General features: G+C 41.0%; 1 protein-coding gene across 8 annotated transcripts in view; it reads right to left on the reverse strand.

The window, feature by feature from the left end:
* The window catches only part of LOC119524722 (colorectal mutant cancer protein-like), a 65,556-nt gene that overhangs the window by 20,579 nt on the left and 26,544 nt on the right, over nucleotides 1-18,433 (reverse strand). For 4 of the 8 annotated variants that reach the window (XM_037823390.1, XM_037823395.1, XM_037823392.1 and 1 more), the window contains one exon: nucleotides 14,837-15,160. In XM_037823390.1, coding sequence (XP_037679318.1) covers nucleotides 14,837-14,975 — 139 coding nt within the window. In that variant the 5' untranslated portion in view covers nucleotides 14,976-15,160. Of the gene's footprint in view, nucleotides 1-14,836; nucleotides 15,489-18,433 lie in introns of those variants that run through there. The other 4 variants (XM_037823394.1, XM_037823398.1, XM_037823396.1 and 1 more) reach the window with 2 other exon arrangements.

Below are 18,433 nucleotides of genomic sequence, written 5' to 3' on the forward strand. Positions count from 1 at the left end.
AAATGATAAAAAGAAAAATAACATGTCTTACAATACAATATAACAGTAAGGACAGAAAATAACACCACTACCAAGAATCCCATTTTCCTCCCCTATATCACCCTCTCATATACATTTAGCATTGGCATATTGCCTTTGTTACATTTAATGGAGGTATATTACAATGTTACTGTTGACCATAGACTCCAGTTTGCTTTGATTCTGTTTTTTTCCCAAATACCATCCCTTTTTCAACACTCTACATGGTTGACATTCATTTGCTCTCCCACATGCAAAAACATTTTTATATTTGTATATTTAGTAACAGTCATTGGCCACTCCAGTTTTTGCCAAGTTATACAGTCCCAGTCTTTACCATCTATCTTTACCTCTGGTGTCATACATTCTATCCCACCTCTTTCAGCTTTACTCACAGACATCTTTGTTCGGTGTACTTACAATACTGTGCTACCATCACAGAGTATTATGCTATCTATTTCTGGATCTATACAATCAATCCTAAACATTCCGTAGTCCTTCAGCATCCAATGGCTGAACTCTACACTCTTTCTATCTCCTGGTCACCTGGGTTGTCAGCTTTTAACTCCCAAAGTTTGTTCATTAATGTCTGTTCATATCAGTGAGACCATACAGAATCTGTCCTTTCGTTTCTGGCTAACTTCACCCAACATAATGTCCTCAAGTTTCATCCACATTATTATACGTTCCATGTCTTTGTTCTGTCTTAAAGCTGGATAATATTTCATCATGTGTATATACCACAGTTTGTTTATCCACTCGTCCATTGATGGACATTTGGGCTGTTTCCATCTTTCGGCAATTGTGAATAATGCTTCAATAAACGTCGGTTTACAAATGTCTGTTTGTGTCTTAAGTTTCAGTTCCTCTGAGTATATACCTAGCAATGGAATAGCTGGGTCATATGGCAAATCTATACTTAGCTTCCTAAGGAACCTCCACACAGTCTTCCAGAGTGGTTGCACCATTCTACATTCCCACCAACGGTGAGTAAGTGTGCCTCTTTCTCCACATCCTCTCCAGCACTTGTCATTTTCTGTTTTCTGGATAATGGTCATTCTGGTAGGTGTGAGATGATATCTCATTGTGGTTTTGATTTGCATTTCCTTAATAGCCAGTGAAGTTGAGCATTTTTTCTTATGTTTTTGAGCCATTTGTATTTCCTCTTCAGAAAAATATCTGTCCATGTCTTTTGCCCATTTTTTAATTGGATTGTTTGTCTTTCTGTTATTGAGATGCAGGCTTCCTTTATATATTCAGGATATTAAACCCTTATATGATATGTGGTTTCCAAATATCATCTCCCATTGTGTAGGTTGCCTTTTTACTTTCCTGACAAAGTCCTTTGATGTACAAAAGTGTTTAATTTTGAGGAGATCCCATTTGTCTGTTTGTTCTTTGGTTGCTCGTGCCTTGTGTGTGAGGTCTAAGAAACTACCTCCTAGCACAAGGTCTTTAAGATATTGCACTACATTTTCTTCTGAGTGTTATGGTCTTGGTGCTAATGTTTAGGTCTTTGATCCATTTTGAGTTAATTTTTGTATGAGGTGTGAGATAGGCATACTCTTTCATTCTTTTGGAAATGAATAGCCAGTTCTCCAAACACCATTTATTGAACAGGCTGCTCTTTCCCAGTTGCTTTGGCTTCACTGCCTTATCAAAGATCAGTTGTCCGTAGATGCAAGGGTCTACTTCTGAACACTCAATTTGATTCCACTGGTCAGTATATCTGCCCTTATGCCAGTACCATGCTGTTTTGAGCACTGTAGCTTTGTAATATGCTTCAAAGTTGGGTAGTGTGAGACCTCCTACTTAGTTCCTCTTTCTCAAGATATTTTTGGCTATTCGGGGCACCTTGCCCTTCCAAATAAATTTGGTTATTGGTTTTTCTATTTCTGTAAAGTAAGTTGTTGGGATTTGAATTGGTATTGTATTGAATCTGTAAATCTGTTTAGGTAAAATTGCCATCTTAACTATATTTAGTCTTCCAATCCATAAACATGTATGTTCTTCCATTTTTTTAGGTCTTGTTCATTTTCTTTTAGCAGTTTCTTATACTTTTCTATGTAAAGGTCTTTTTTGTCCTTGGTTAAGTTTACTCCTAAATACTTGATTCTTCTGGTTGCTGTTGTAAATGGGATTTTTTTCTTGATTTCCTCCTCTTGTTGCACATTACTTGTGTATAAGAACACTATAGATTTTTGCATGTTGATCTTGTAGCCTGCCACTTTGCTGTATTCATTGATTAGTTCTAATAGCTTTGCTGTACATTTTTCTGGATATTCTACATATAGAATTGTGTCATCTGCAAAGAGTGAAAGTTTTACTTCTTCCTCTCCAATTTGGATGCCTTTTATTTCTTTTTCTTGCCTAATTGCTCTAGCTAGAGCTTCCAGCACAATGTTGAATAACAATGGTGATGGTGGCATCCCTGTCTTGTTCCTGATCTTAGAGGAAAAGCTTTCAGTCTCTCGCCATTGAGTATGATGTTAGCTGTGGATTTTTCATATATTGCCTTTATCATATTGAAAAAGTTCCCTTCTATTCCTATCCTTTGAAGTGTTTTCATCAGGAAACGATGTTGAATTTTGTCAAATGCCTTTTCTGCATCGATCGAGATGATCATGTAGTTTTTCTGCTTTGATTTATTGATGTGTTGTATTACATTAATTGATTTTCTTGTGTTGAAACAGCCTTGCATACCTGGAATAAATCCCACCTGGTCATGGTGTATAATCTTTTAATGTGTTGCTGGATTCGATTTGCGAGTATTATGTTGAGGATTTTTGTGTCTATATTCATTAAAGAAAATGGTCTATAATTTTCTTGTTTTGTAGTATCTTTGTCGGATTTTGGTATTAGGGTGATGTTGGCTTCATAGAATGAGTTAGGTAGCTTTCCCTCGTCTTCAATTTTTTTGAAGAGTTTGAGCAGGATTGGTACTAATTATTTCTTGAATGCTTGGTAGAATTCACATGTGAAGCCATCTGGTCCTGGGCTTTTCCTTTTGGCAGCTTTTTGATGATTTTACTTGTGATTCATTTGTTGAGGTCATCTATTTCTTCTTGAGTCAATGTTGGTTGTTTATGCTTTTCTAGGAAGTTGTCCATTTCATCTAAGTTGTCTAGTTTATTAGCATATAGTTGCTCATAGTATCTTTTCATTATCTCCTTAATTTCTGCAGGGTCAGTAGTTATATTTCCTTTCCCATTTCTGATTGCATTTATTTATATCTGCTCTTTTTTTGTTAGCCTAGCCAGCGGCCCATCAATTTTACTGATTTTCTCAAAGAACCAACTTCTGTTTTTGTTGATTCTCTCTATCGTTTTCCTGTTCTCAATTGCATTTATTTCTGCTCTGGTCATCCAGTGTCTTCTTTATATCCTTCAGCTCTTTCAGTGTATCTTCCTTCATTTCATTGAGTTTATTTAGCATTAGTTGCCTCAACTCCTGTATCTCAGTTGAACTATTAGTTTGTTCCTTTGCCTGGTCCATATTTTTGTGTTTCCTGGTATGGCTTGTTATCTTAAGTTGTCTAGGCATCTGATTTTCTTGATTAGTTTATTCTGGAGCTTGTTTCTTTTACCTAGAGGTTTTCTTTTTTTTTTTTTTTAACTTTTTTTTTAAAATCAAAATGTTCGCTGCGATCTCAGCTTTTCCTCCAATTCCAAACTTGCGTCCGATGTGTGACTGGTTACTGGAGACCCCGAAAACACTGTTTCATATAGTTCTTGGGTAATTGCCAGCTGCTCTAGGGGAGAGACGAAATTCTGCACCTCACCACTCCGCCATCTTGTCCCCTCATTGTGGTCTTAATTTGCATCTCTCTGATAGCTAGTGAAGCTGAACATTTTTTCATGTGTTTCTTGGCCATTTGTATTTCCTCTTCAGAGAACTGTCTTTTCATATCTTTTGCCCATTTTATAATTGGGCTGTCTGTACTATTGTCATTGAGTTGTAGGATTTCTTTATGTATGCAAGATATCAGTCTTTCATCAGATACATGGTTTCCAAAAATTTTTTCCCATTGAGTTGGCTGCCTCTTTACCTTTTTGAGAAATTCCTTTGAGGTGCAGAAAATTCTAAGCTTGAGGAGTTCCCATTTATCTATCTTTTTCTTTTGTTGCTTGTGCTTTGGGTGTAAAGTCTAGGAAGTGGCCGCGTAATACAAGGTCTTGAAGATGTTTTCCTACAGTATCTTCTAGGAGTTTTATGGTACTTTCTTTTATATTGAGATCTTTCATCCATTTTGAGTTAATTTTTGTGTAGGGGGTGAGGTAGGGGTCCTCTTTCATTCTTTTGGATATGGATATCCAACTCTCCCAGCCCCATTTGTTGAAAAGACCATTATGACTCAGTACAGTGACTTTGGGGGCCTTATCAAAGATCAGTCGGCCATAGATCTGAGGGTCTACCTCTGAATTCTCAATTCGATTCCATTGATCAATATCTCTATCTTTGTGCCAGTACCATGCTGTTTTGGCAACTGTGGCTTTATAATAAGCTTCAAAGTCAGGGAGTGTAAGTCCTCCCACTTCGTTTTTCTTTTTTAGAGTGTCTTTAGCAAATCGAGGCATCTTCCCTTTCCAAATAAATTCGATAACTAGCTTTTCCAAGTCTGCAAAGTAGGTTGTTGGAATTTTGATTGGGATTGCATTGAATCTGTAGATGAGTTTGGGTAGAATTGACATCTTAATGACATTTAGCCTTCCTATCCATGAACATGGAATATTTTTCCATCTTTTAAGGTCCCCTTCTATTTCTTTTAGTAGAGTTATGTAGTTTTCTTTGTATAGGTCTTTTACATCTTTGGTTAAGTTTATTCCCAGGTATTTGATTTTTTTAGTTGCTATTGAAAATGGTATCTTTTTCTTGAGTGTCTCTTCAGTTTGTTCATTTCTAGCATATAGAAACATTACTGACTTATGTGCATTAATCTTGTATCCCGCTACTTTGGTAAATTTGTTTATTAGCTCTAGTAGCTGTATCGTCGATTTCTCAGGGTTTTCTAGATATAAGATCATATTATCTGCAAACAATGACAGTTTTACTTCTTCTTTTCCAATTTGGATGCCTTTTATTTCTTTGTCTTGCCGGATTGCCCTGGCTAGCACTTCCAGCACAATGTTGAATAACAGTGGTGACAGCGGGCATCCTTGTTTTGTTCTTGATCTTAGAGGGAAGGCTTTCAGTCTCTCACCATTGAGTACTATGCTGGCTGTGGGTTTTTCATATATGCTCTTTATCATATTGAGGAAGTTTCCTTCAATTCCTACCTTTTGAAGTGTTTTTATCAAAAACGGATGTTGGATTTTGTCAAATGCTTTTTCAGCATCTATTGAGATGAACAATTGATTTTTCCCTTTTGACTTGTTAATGTGTTGTAATACATTGATTGATTTTCTTATGTTGAACCATCCTTCCATGCCTGGAATGAACCCCACTTGGTCATGGTGTATGATTTTTTTGATGTGTCTTTGCATTCGATTTGCAAGTATTTTGTTGAGGATTTTTGCATCTATATTCATTAGGGAGATTGGCCGGTAGTTTTCCTTTTTTGTAGCATCTTTGCCTGGTTTTGGTATTAGATTGATGTTAGCTTCATAAAATGAGTTAGATAGTGTTCCATTTTCTTCAATGTTTTGAAAGAGTTTGAGTAAGATTGGTGTCAGTTCTTTCTGGAAAGTTTGGTAGAATTCCCCTGTGAAGCCATCTGGCCCTGGGCATTTATTTGTGGGAAGATTTTTGATGACTGATTGGATCTCTTTGCTTGTGATGGGTTGGTTGAGGTCTTCTATTTCTTCTCTGGTCAGTCCAGCTTGTTCATATGTTTCCAGGAAATTGTCCATTTCTTCTACATTATCCAGTTTGTTGCCATACAGTTGTTCATAATATCCTCTTATAATTTTTTTAATTTCTTCAGGATCTGCAGTTATGTCACCTTTTTCATTCATTATTTTGTTTATATGGGTCTTTTCTCTTTTTGATTTTGTCAGTCTAGCTAGGGGCTTGTCAATCTTGTTGATCTTCTCAAAGAACCAACTTTTGGTGATATTTATCCTCTCTATTGTTTTTTTGTTCTCTATGTCATTTATTTCTGCTTTAATCCTTGTTATTTCTTTTCTTGTACTTGGTTTAGGATTGGTTTGCTGTTCATTTTCTAGCTTCTTCAGTTGATCCATTAGTTCTTTGATTTTGGCTCTTTCTTCCTTTTTAATATATGCGTTTAGTGCTATAAATTTCCCCCTTAGCACTGCTTTTGCTGCATCCCATAGGTTTTGGTATGTTGTGTTCTCATTTTCATTCGTCTCTATATATTTAGCAATTTCTCTTGCTGTTTCTTCGTTAACCCACTGATTGTTTAGGAGTGTGTTGTTTAACCTCCAGGTATTTGTGAATTTTCTAAGTCTCTGATGGTTATTGACTTCTAATTGTATTCCATTGTGGTCAGAGAATGTGCTTTGAATAATTTCAGTCTTTTTAAATTTATTGAGGCTTGTTTTATGTCCCAGCATATGATCTATTCTGGAGAAAGTTCCATGAGCACTAGAAAAGTATGTGTATCCTGGTGATTTGGGATGTAATGTCCTGTATATGTCTGTTAAATCTAATTCATTTATCAGATTGTTTAGGTTTTCAATTTCTTTATTGGTCTTCTGTCTGGTTGATCTATCTATAGGAGAGAGTGATGTGTTGAAGTCTCCCACAATTATTGTGGAAACATCAATTGCTTCCTTTAGTTTTGCCAGTGTTTCTCTCATGTATTTTGTGCCACCTTGATTGGGTGCATAGACATTTACGATTGTTATCTCTTCTTGCTGAATTGCCCCTTTTATTAGTACGTAGTGGCCTTCTTTGTCTCTCAAAACATCCCTGCATTTAAAGTCTATTTTATCCGAGATTAATATTGCTACACCTGCTTTCTTTTGGCTGTAGCTTGCATGAAATATTTTTTTCCATCCTTTCACTTTCAGTTTCTTTGTGTCCCTGTGTCTAAGATGAGTATCTTGTATGCAACATATTGATGGTTCATTTTTTTTGATCCATTCTGCGAATCTATATCTTTTAATTGGGGAGTTTAATCCATTTACATTCAACGTTATAACCGTGAAGGCATTTCTTGCTTTCTTGAATCAGCCATCTTATCCTTTGGTTTATGCTTGTCATATTTTTCCCCTCTCTCTATTAATATCCTTTATTGTACCCATACTGAATCTCTTTAGTACTGAACCTTTCTCCAAGTCTCTCTGTCCTTTCTTTGTTTCTCTGTCTGTAGGGCTCCTTTAGTATCTCCAGTAGGGCAGGTCTCTTGTTACCAAATTCTCTCAGCATGTTTGTCTGTGAAAAATTTAAGCTCTCCCTCAAATTTGAAGGAGAGCTTTGCTGGATAAAGTATTCTTGGTTGGAAATTTTTCTCACTCAGAATTTTAAATATATCGTGCCACTGCCTTCTCGCCTCCATGGTGGCTGCTGAGTAGTCACTACTTAGTCTTATGCTGTTTCCTTTGTATGTGGTGAATTGCTTTTCTATTGCTGCTTTCAGAACTTGCTCCTTCTCTTCTGTGTTTGACAGTGTGATCAGAATATGTCTTGGAGTGGGTTTATTTGGATTTATTCTATTTGGAGTTCGCTGAGCATTTATGATTTGTGTATTTATGTTGTTTAGAAGATTTGGGAAGTTTTACCCAACAATTTGTTTGAATACTCTTCCTAGACCTTTACCCTTTTCTTCCCCTTCTGGAACACCAATGAGTCTTATATTCGGACGTTTCATATTATCTATCATATCCCTGAGGTCCGTTTCGATTTTTTTCAAATTTTTTCCCCATTCTTTCTTTTATGCTTTCATTTTCCATTCTGTCATCTTCCAGGTCACTGATTTGTTGTTCAACTTCCTCTAGTCTTGTACTATGAGTGTCCAGAATCTTTTTAATTTGGTCAACAGTTTCTTTAATTTCCATAAGATCATCCATTTTTTTATTTAGTCTTGCAATGTCTTCTTTATGCTCTTCTAGGGTCTTCTTGATATCCTTTGTATCCCGTACTATGGTCTCATTGTTCATCTTTAGTTCTTTGAATAGCTGCTCTAGGTGCTGTGTCTCTTCTGATCTTTGGATTTGGGTGCTTGGGCTTGGGTTATACATATCGTCTGGTTTTTTCATATGCTTTATAATTTTCTGTTGTTTTTGGCCTCTTGGCATTTGCTGAACTTGATAGGGTTCTTTTAGGATTTGTAGACCAATTGAAGTCCTTATCTCTAATTTATCAGATCTACAGCTTCGTGGAGTACACTTTCTCTAACTAACCAGCAGGCGGCGTCCACAAGCCACCTGTTCTCCACAAGCCAGTTCTCCCCTGCTTAGCCTTTGTGGTGAGTGGGGGAGTGAGTCTTGTGGGGTCCAATTGGTGTACCAAGCTTGCGTGTGTAGTTGGTGTTGCCTGCCCTGTATATGGGGCGTGTTTCTGGGCAGTCAGGGAGGGGGGGTGGCTCTAACAATCAAATCTCCCTGGTGATCCTAGAGTTTTAAAGCTGCTGTAATAGTCTAATCCTTCAGTTCATTCCTGCCACAGTTTGTCTCTGCCACTGACCCACAAGTCCTTGGTATTGGCGTATGGCTCCTGAGACTTGTGAGTGGGCCCCTCTTCCAGGCCGTGCACCCCGGGTCCTCTGTTGAGGGATGACTGTGCTATGTCACAGGTGAGTGCCGTTCCCCCAGGGCGGTTCTGGGCTGCTGGGCTGTGTAGGGAGGCTCCCAGTCTGCTGAAATGATGACTGAATGGGGCTTTGTTAATTCACACTGCTCCACCTTCCCAACTCTGGGACAATCAGCTGAGGTTGCAGGGAAGGCTAATGTCCACGCCCAGTTTTGTGGTGTGTGCCTGTTATTTGAAGCACTTCCATCACACTGGGTTGTCTGGGGCAGCTCTGGGCCATGGGGCTGGGGCTGGGCAGGAGTGTTTCCTGTCCACCAGGATGATGGCTGTGAGCGGACACCTCCCTTTTCTTGGGAAGTTGTGGTGTTTAGTGAATTTTCTCAGCCACTGGATTATTGCCTTTTGTCTCAGAGCTCTCTTAGTTCTGCTCTTGACTTGACGTGCCCAAATTGAAAGTCTTTGAAGCTTTCTGTATTGGGCTTCTTAGAGTAATTGTTTTAGAAAAAGAAAAAAGGATTAAAAGAAAAAAGAAAAAAAAAAAAAAAGAAAAAAAAAACGGGCCCTCCTCAGAGATCTAATGGGTTATTGAAATGCTAAGAGACAAAGCAACCAGGGCCATTAAGGAAAGGTCCACAGGGCAGAGAGATCAGCTTTTCTTCGGGATTTGCATATGCGCCTCAGGGCCCTTCCCCTTTCTATGTTCACCAGAACTCCAAAAATCCTCCGCTTTTATTTTGGAGTTTTTCGTGCTGTTTTTTTCTATGCCTGTCTCCTCTCTGCTGGGCTGGCTGCTCTCAGAATCTCTGGTGTCTGGTCTCAGTCTATCTATGGTTGGAGTTTGGATCAGTAGAATGAGTTTCCGATAAGGGCTGCCACTGCAGTTCTCCCTTCTCCTTCCTGGAGCTGACAGCCCCTCCTCCCACGGGACTGAGCCTGGCAGGGAGGGGTGCGGGTCCCCTGGCCACAAAAACTTACAGATTTCACTCATCTCAGCAGTTCCACGTTTTCATGAGTGTTGTATGAAGTATGCCCAAAGTCAGATTGCTCTGTGGTGTCCAGTCCACGCAGTTCCTGGCTTTCTACCTACTTTCCTGGAGGAGTAACTAAAACATACAGCTCACCAGTCCGCCATCTTGCCCCGCCTCCCCCTTCACAGTATCTTTACCCACCAATTATGTCGCTGTTGTTATCCAACCGTGTTTCCATCTTAATCCAAGCCTAATCTTTGCAAACTTGGGTTGCCAAAACAACTCCTTAACTCTTCCTCCTCACTACCACATCTCTAGTCTTTTCCCCATCCAAACAACACTACCAAAGATGTCAACATTCATCTTCCCCTAAGGACCATTTTCCTATACCACTTCTGTATTCAAACTCTACAGGGGTTTCTTGTAAGTAGCCATAATGTTAGTGCTTAATTTAGCAAGATTAAGGAGATCCTCACAACTCCAGCTGGACCCTACCTTTTCCCACTTCATCTAGAGGCCCTTCAGTCATGCCTGTCTTCTCGGGCATGCTCTCTCTCTCTCATCACCACCACCAGAAATCCCTCCTTCCTGTTTATATGAAGTCCTTCGGGATGTGCTACCTTCATTGACTTCCCTTGACCATTCCAGACAATAATGCTGTTTCTCTGAACACCTAACATTAATGTTCTATGTGACTCACTTGATACTTAATTAACAGAAGACAATTGTGTGTCCTGTCTCCCCATAAGGGTTAAAAAGCAGCTAAGCAGCTAGTCCACATTACATCTTCTGGGTCCTCCTTCCTTCCATTAGGCCTAGCATACTGTTATATGCCAAGTGTTGCTCTATTTTTCGTTCATTAAAGATCATGAGCTCCTTGGGATAACAGTTCACTAATTTAATATTTAATATAGGACCCCAGAAGCTGTTGGAAAACAAAGTTTTTAGTTTGGGAAGTGGATATTTTTTTTAATCCCCCATTAATCAATTTTTGGTTATCTGGGAACTAGTTTTAACTGGCTTCTAGAATGGTTACAAACACTGGATTTAAGGAAAGACATACAGATCAGCATGGAGAAGCTAAAGATTTTAACTAATGATCTCCCAGTTGGTTAGTGCTCAACAGAAGGTAAGAATGCAGTGAACAAGCAAAAGGTACCAATGGCACAAAAGTAGAATGGCAACAAAAATTAGAAATAGTGAAGGTAGCAGTTGAAATAGAAGGACTATTGGGTAGGTGAGCATTTGGCAGAGGAGACAAGGAGGAAGAAACAAAAGACAGACCAGCTTTGCAACCTGGAGGGAGACAAGGCATAATGATTCTCTGCTTATAAAACCAGCAGGCAAGTTCCCTTTCTTGGCGTCAGGGCCCTGCCACCTCTCCAGGTGGGGACTGGGCACTTTGACTCCAACAGGCTCTACAGCAGGGAACCAGAGGCAAAGGAACTCTTTAAGCTTTTTCTAAGAAAACCTAAATGATAGAGAATGCTTACATGATTAAACTCATTTCTCTTGAATTTAGCTACTGCAATACTATACCAAAAACCACTTCCTTCACATCCCTAGAATAATGTTTTTTTTCCACATTGAAATAAAAACAAATTATTAAAGTGTATGTGCTTTCGAAATCTGATTAATGCTATTCAGGGACTCCCACAAACTGTTTGCCATTTATTACACTTATTAATTAGCAGCTTTAAGGTCTTTATCTTTCCCAACCTACAGTCAAACGCTCAGGATGGAGCTTAGCTAAAAGCAGGACTCCTAGCTAATACTGTTAATGAGTTGAGCACTGCCAAAATGTCAGTGGTTTTTATTTGGTCAAAAAGGGCCTAATTTATCTAGTTCAGCTGCCCTCGGTAATTTTCATGAAAATGTCAGAGCAGTGATCAGGAGAAATGCATGGCAATAAAGATGATTATTAGAGGAGAGCAAAGAACACCCCATTGACAGACTGCTTTTGTTTTTCTTTCACCAGTGGAAGATTTAGTTCAGAGGTAAGGCAGCAGTGTATGCCGAGTTCAGTACCAAAAGGTAACATATTTTGTCTAAAGTTTAATTATAATTTTAAAATTTTGAAACATATACAAGAAGCTGCAAATTTCCCAAAAGAAAGAAGAGAGCATGAGAATATGTTTCAGGGGAGAAATGGACAGAGCTGAGCTATTTAATTGGGGATGCAAAATAAGAAAAGCAGATCTGAAAGAGCCAAATCTAGGTTGCTCTTCTCTCTTTTGCACTAGAAAAATTTGCTTACGATTTATTCAAGGCAAAATAAAAATAAAGATGCCTTCTTTGCCATTTTCAACTTAACCTTTCTTAAATAAGCATAAATAGTAACAGACGTTAATAGTTCCAAGCATTAGTAGTGGATAATGTGGCTGTTCACCTTTAGGTCGTTGCTGCCAGACGTCTGAACATGGTGGGCATTCACTTAGGCAAACTCCAACAGAATGTAGGGACAGGGCCTGTGCCCGTGTGCTGTTTTAGGAGCTGGATTCAGCCTTTCACAGATAGAATTCCAAAATTTACCATGGGCACACATCAAATGCATTCAAATCATTACGAAGAAGAATTATAGAGAATAAAAGGATAAAGAAAACAAAGCACTCAACCTAGTCCCCAAGGGCAGATCTCCTAAGAATTAAAAATTCCAGGCTCCCCAAATATCAATATATGTCCTCGTTGTCCCAATTATCCCACCCCTCCCTGACCCCCTATGTCCCCACATAATAGGACATAGAATGCTTCATGTTTTCTGATGTAAGGCCCATTTTAACTTTTTAGTTTATTAGATGAAGCAGAGACTAAGGTCCCTGCTTAGAAAGTTGAGAAAGGGAAATTCTGATAACAAATTCCATGAGTCCTGAGCTAACTCCCTAATTCTATGCATGTAACCTGCTGCATAACTCTTTACGTCTTTGCTCTTTAAGGAAAGGGGCCATAATACTACCAACAGAAGTGTTAAGAAAAGTCTTTGACAGAAAAATAACTACTTCTCTTTAACTTTTAAATTTCCCTGACAAAAATAAATAAATATACAAATAAAAAGTTGAGAGATGTGGGCTTAATTCAATCTCCGCTTAAGGAAAATAAACAGTTTGCTAAGCCAGGATAAAAATATTTGTTTCCAGTTAATTTTCTATCAATTAACTTAGCTTAACTAAACAAGTTAACCAAGTCCCTGATGGCAGCATTGCTAATTAAAATTAGACCCTTAAATGATCAAGTATATTCACTTAAAGGAAATGGAAGGAATATTTTTATCAAAAAGGCCTATTGTTTACATTTCCAAGCACAGAATCATAAGGATGCAATGCAGCCGACTAGGGGCTGTGGGTACCTATGGCCGTAAGCAATGTCTCGCTTTTCCTTGACTCAGTTTCTCCGTCATTAACACTGGCACAGTCGTTAGTTATAGTTTCTGTAAACTAAGTACCCAGAACACTGAATTCACAAGTCATCATGTGCTAAGCACTGTGTACACAGTGATAGTCCCCAGGTTCAAGCCTTAAACAGCAGGCAAAATCCACAGACAAACAACCTAGTACAAAGAAGTAAAAAAAAAAAAAAAAGATTTCTTATGATCAGTTCATAGCCTTGCTTTGGTAAAGAATTTCCTAGTGTGAAGGTAGAAACAAAACTTGGTATCAACATCAGAAATAGGGTGACCAACCCATCCCAGTAGGCATAGGACTATTGTGGATTTTATCACTTAAATTCCTAGATAAACCCAGATGGTTGCTTACTTTAACAGAAACCCAAAAGAGTAAGAATATTTGCATTATCAAAGATGACTGATCAATCTAATAAATACAGCTACTTTAAACTCAGTTCTCTGCATTAAAAATTGGAACCTGATTAGCTTTAGTTTATGTGTATTTTATCTTTTCTTGTTTTGTTTTTTTTTCCAGTTGCATCAAAGGGAAAAAATAAGTATGTCTTTAGTTATCTGATGTTCTGCCACTGACTGTGTGTCTTTGGGCTTCTCCACCTCAAGTTCCTCACTATGGCTGGCACACAGTAAGCACTCAAATATCAGTGAGCATTATCATCTCTATTTGGTACTGTAAGCCTTGTGGTAAAGCTAGTTTTGTTCTGCTGGGGATTTTTAAGTACCACTATCATTCATATAAATACTGTGGATTTTTTTAAAATCTCATAAAAGCCTACAAGTACAATCAAGAATTAAGGTACTGCCTTAATTCTTTCACTTTTCCCTGCCAGATCTGCATAAACAATAAAGAAGGAATTTCATTTCGTTCTTCAACTTAACGTTGGGCTCTATCACACTCATTTTAAGTACAACCAAGCAACAGAAAACTCTTTTTAACAACAAAGCCTACTGTTTTCCTAGCAGCTTATCTAGACCCTAAATAAAAACACACCCCTGCATGGGACGACAGATGAAGACAGTCAAACTTGGATCATCAGAGATGTGTCTTCACCTGTCAGACAAGTGACCCATGGCTGGACAGAATGTTTTCCTTTTCAGGGTTTTCCTTCCTCCCCCACTGGCCATGAGACATCTCCCACAAGCACCAGGAGCCCCAGCAACAATGAGGGCACCAAAGCACAGGCCATCTGGCCACTGGGGGGATTGCTGGCGTCTCCATGACAGGCTGCCTTGCTGGCCACCCCTAACACACCCCATGTGTCACACTCCTGCATGTGTCCAAAGCACCAGCATCTGGAAATGGAAAATGAGATGGTGAGCTGCCACTGACATCACTTGCACATGGTACCCAGACCAAATGCAGAACTAAGCTTTGGAGAAGGCAGGACCTGGGCTAAGAGGATGATGGGCCAGGAGGCTCCAGAACCTGCCAACCTCATGGAAGAGGACATAGGCCTCCAGGAATCCCTGGGCATCACAGGATCATAGGACAACCAATGGTGGTGGAATATATGATTAGCTGAATCAAGTGACCTGAAAGGGGAAGCGGCTGGCCACACTCACACACTACTTTAGCAGGAGGCCATGTATAATTCTCAGCATAACCTGAGCATGGCTGAGCACATTTCACAGACCATCATACCTAGCTCTGCTCCCTGAAACCCACATGCAGTAATTTCCATGCCCACCCAAAACCTGGAGGCAGCCAGAGCATTCTGTGATTGAGTCCCCAAGGCCACCCTAGCCTGGGGGTCTAAAAGCAGGCCCTGAGCCCCCACAGCCAAGAGAGGGCACTTACCCATGTAGTTCTTGATGTGGCTGATGCAGAAGGTGGGGCCAGGATGGCCAGGCCCAGCCCATCTTTCTTGGGGATGAGGACGGGGTCGGTGAAGCCATGCTCCTCCAGGTAGCCCAGCATGAGCTGAGTGCCGGCACATGGACCAACCACCACATCTTCCATGCTGTGGGGGTAGTGCAGGTGACAGGCATGGCAGGGCCAGTGCTGATGCATGAATGGCCTGCAGCACTCCTTGGGGCAGCCACTGGCATAGTGCCCCTGCGCAGATGTGGTACAGAAACAGGGACAGGTTGGGTGTGACATCCAGTCTGGGGATGCTTGCTCCTGTGTACATGAGACAAACACTGACAAAACTGAAGAAAGCCATAGACATTTCTACAGTAATAGTGGGAGACTTCAACACTGCACTATCCTCTATAGATAGAACAAGACAGATGACCAACAAGGAAACTGAGAACCTAAAAAATGTGATAAATGAATTTGAGCATTACATCCCAAATTACCAGGATATACATTTTTCACTAGAGCTCATGGAACACTCTCCAGGTCAGATCATATGCTGGGGTACAAAACTTGCCTCCATAAATTTAAAAAGACTGAAATTATTCAAAGCACATTCACTGACCATGATGGAATGCAACTAGAAATCAACAACCACCAATCAACCAGATCTTTCACAAAAACATGGAGGTTAAACAACACACTCCTAAACAACGAGTGGGTCAAAGAAAAAACTGCAAGTGAAACAGGTAACTATCTAGAGATGAATGAAAACAAGAACACAACTCAAAACCCATGGGATGCAGTGAAGGAGGTGCTGAGAGGAAAATTTATACCTCTAAATGCATACATCAGAAAGCAAGAAAGAGCTAAAACCAAAGACCTAGCTGTGCGGGACACTGTTATCGAGTTCCGACTGGGCGGGCCTGGGCCAGGGGAACTGATCAGCCCCTAGGAAAGGTAGTGGGGCACGGGTGGTAGCGCCCTCCACGGCCCCCCGGGCCTGAGAAAGTGGAGCCGAATGCAGGCCCCATTTCCTCACCCCAAAGTACAACCGTTGGCGGAGAGATTGCCGGAGAAACCCCCCCCCCCGTGCCCTTACCCGCACCCTCCACCGTCTTCGTTACCGAAGCAACTCCCGCCCCTTTTCAAACAACCTCCGCGCCCCCTCTCAGAACCAATCCAAGCCTTTTAACCTCTACAGCTACCCCGCCCTCTCTAAACGCCAGATATAAGCTTTGTACTCTCCCCTAATAAACTCTATTGGCTTCCTCCCCCTCAAAGAAACCTGCCCGCCTGTTGTCCTCTCGCCGCCCTCCACACCTGCACGCACAGCCGGGGACCGGGGCCCAGTCCCCCGCCTCGCCCCTCGCCTCCGGGAAAGAGCCCCGCCGCGGTACCCTCCGAGCAATCCTGAGAGCCTAGGATTTAGCAACCGGCCGCACCCCCCCCCCAGACGAGTCAACTGCGCCCCCCCCGCAAGCTGAACAATGGAAGAGGCTAGACAATGATCAGCAAACTAACCCTAATGCAAGTAGAAGAAAAGAAATAACAAAGATTAAAGCAGAAACACATAACCTAGACTGACCATTTTGCAGGCTTGTGCAATGTTGGCTCTATGATACAAATTTTTGCTAAAGCATCTGCTTCAATATTGCCAGGTAAAGAACCAGTGTTACGGACAGAGACATGAAGCAGTTACCTTTCGATTATGACAGCCACTCAAGATGACCACCCACATTTCCCTTCCCCATGGGGGTGGCTGACAACAGTCCACTGCTCTCACTTCCACATGGCCAAGCATACTGAGGCCTCAGAACACTGCCCAATTGTCAGTACAAATAGTTAATGCATCTCCAGGTTCATGAACAGTGAGCATCCACAGAGCCCTTAATTCAGGCCACTAGCTGTCTTCCACAGTTGCAGTTTCCCACCACATGCTGTCCTTACGAAGTTGCACAGCTGCTGCTTTCCAGGTAGTGAGCTGACTGTATGCTGATCCACCAATGTACCACGGAACTCAGGTATACTGTCACATCTGTCAATGCTGGACACAGAAATAGCCACCTTGGGAGGATCAGTGGGGAGGGGCAAATCTTGTTCTTCCACATAATAAACTGTTCTAAGATATTGTCATCTCAGCTTAAAGAGCTGTTGAAAATGCTGCACTATACCAGGTAAGCTTTTCATTTCATTAATGTGCTGAATTGTGCACTGCCAGAATGAGGTTAATGGAAATCTCCCATACCCGCCCTTTTATGGGGATGGTTGTTTGAAAATTCACAGGACATTTTTGGGTCAATTATTTAATGTCCTAAGGCATTATAGGCAATACACAGTTGTTTTCCTAAGGAACTGTACTGGAGTTCGGTTCCTTTCCAGAGCTGAGACCAAAAGCCAATGGGAAACTGCTTTGCCTGCTGCCTTTGCCACAAGCCCCACCCAAAGCCAAGACCACTAATGACCACATCTCATTTGCAAGGCACACCTGGGTCCACCCCCAAAAATGCCTGGGCCTTGGCGATCACCTGTTTGGCTTTTTTAAAAGCAGCTTGCTGTGGACCATCCCATTCCCATGTTTTTACTTTCCTAATTAGGACATACAAGGATTTTAGAATCTGTGCTAACCGGAGTATAAACTGACTCCAATAACCCAAAAACAAGGAAACCCATGAGCTGTTTAGCAGTACATGGAATGGGGTAATTTTACACTTTATCAGCAACAGCAGAAGGAACAGTCTTAGTCTTACCTGACCAAACAACACTTAACTATTTGACAGAGTATCCAAGCCCTTGTAATTTGTCCCCATTTACAGCCCATCCTCCTCGGGGCTCTCGAGGTGGGCCATGATGGTCTTAGCTGCAGTTTCCAATTCTGCAAGACAGTTACTTGTTCAACATTAACTCATCAATATAATGAAGGAGAGTGACCTCTGCTGGAGGTTTCCACATTTTAAAATCGTGAGCTACCAAATCAGGGCAAATGGTGGGACTGTGAAGATATCCTTGTGGTAGCATGGTAAATGTCCACTGCTGTCCTTCCCACATGAAGGAGAAGGCAGGCTGGCTGGAAGGATCTACAGAAATGCTAAAAAGATAATTACCAGGATCCAACTCAAAGGGGGAGGAGGGAAGATGGCAGCACAGATAGGAGTAGAAGCTAAGAAGCCCCCTGGAACAACTAAAAAAAAACCAGAAACAACTAGTAAATAATACAGAATAACTGCAGGGGTGCAAATGAGACCATCCACTCATCATACACCAACCTGAACTGGGAGGAATGCCTGAGATCACAGCATAAAATCTGTAAGTAAAACCTGCGGATCCAAGTCATGAGGCCCCCTCCCCCAAAGCCCAAGCTGCCAAGCCTCGTGGTGCCAGAGAGAAGCTCTCTCCCAGCAAGTGAATGTAGCTCAGCTGAGCTGCAACTGGGGTTTTAAGTAGCGAGTGTGAACTGCTCACTACAGGTACGAATCCCCCAAAAAACCAGAGGCTTTGGGTGACGACTGACCTTGGAGAGCTGGAGGGTTGCCTTGGACTAGGTCTGAAGGGGACTGTTTCTTTTTCGGCTCAGTGGAGAAAGCCCCAGCCATTACA

The sequence above is a fragment of the Choloepus didactylus genome (assembly GCF_015220235.1).
Source record: "Choloepus didactylus isolate mChoDid1 chromosome 11 unlocalized genomic scaffold, mChoDid1.pri SUPER_11_unloc4, whole genome shotgun sequence".
Lineage (NCBI taxonomy): Eukaryota > Metazoa > Chordata > Mammalia > Pilosa > Megalonychidae > Choloepus > Choloepus didactylus.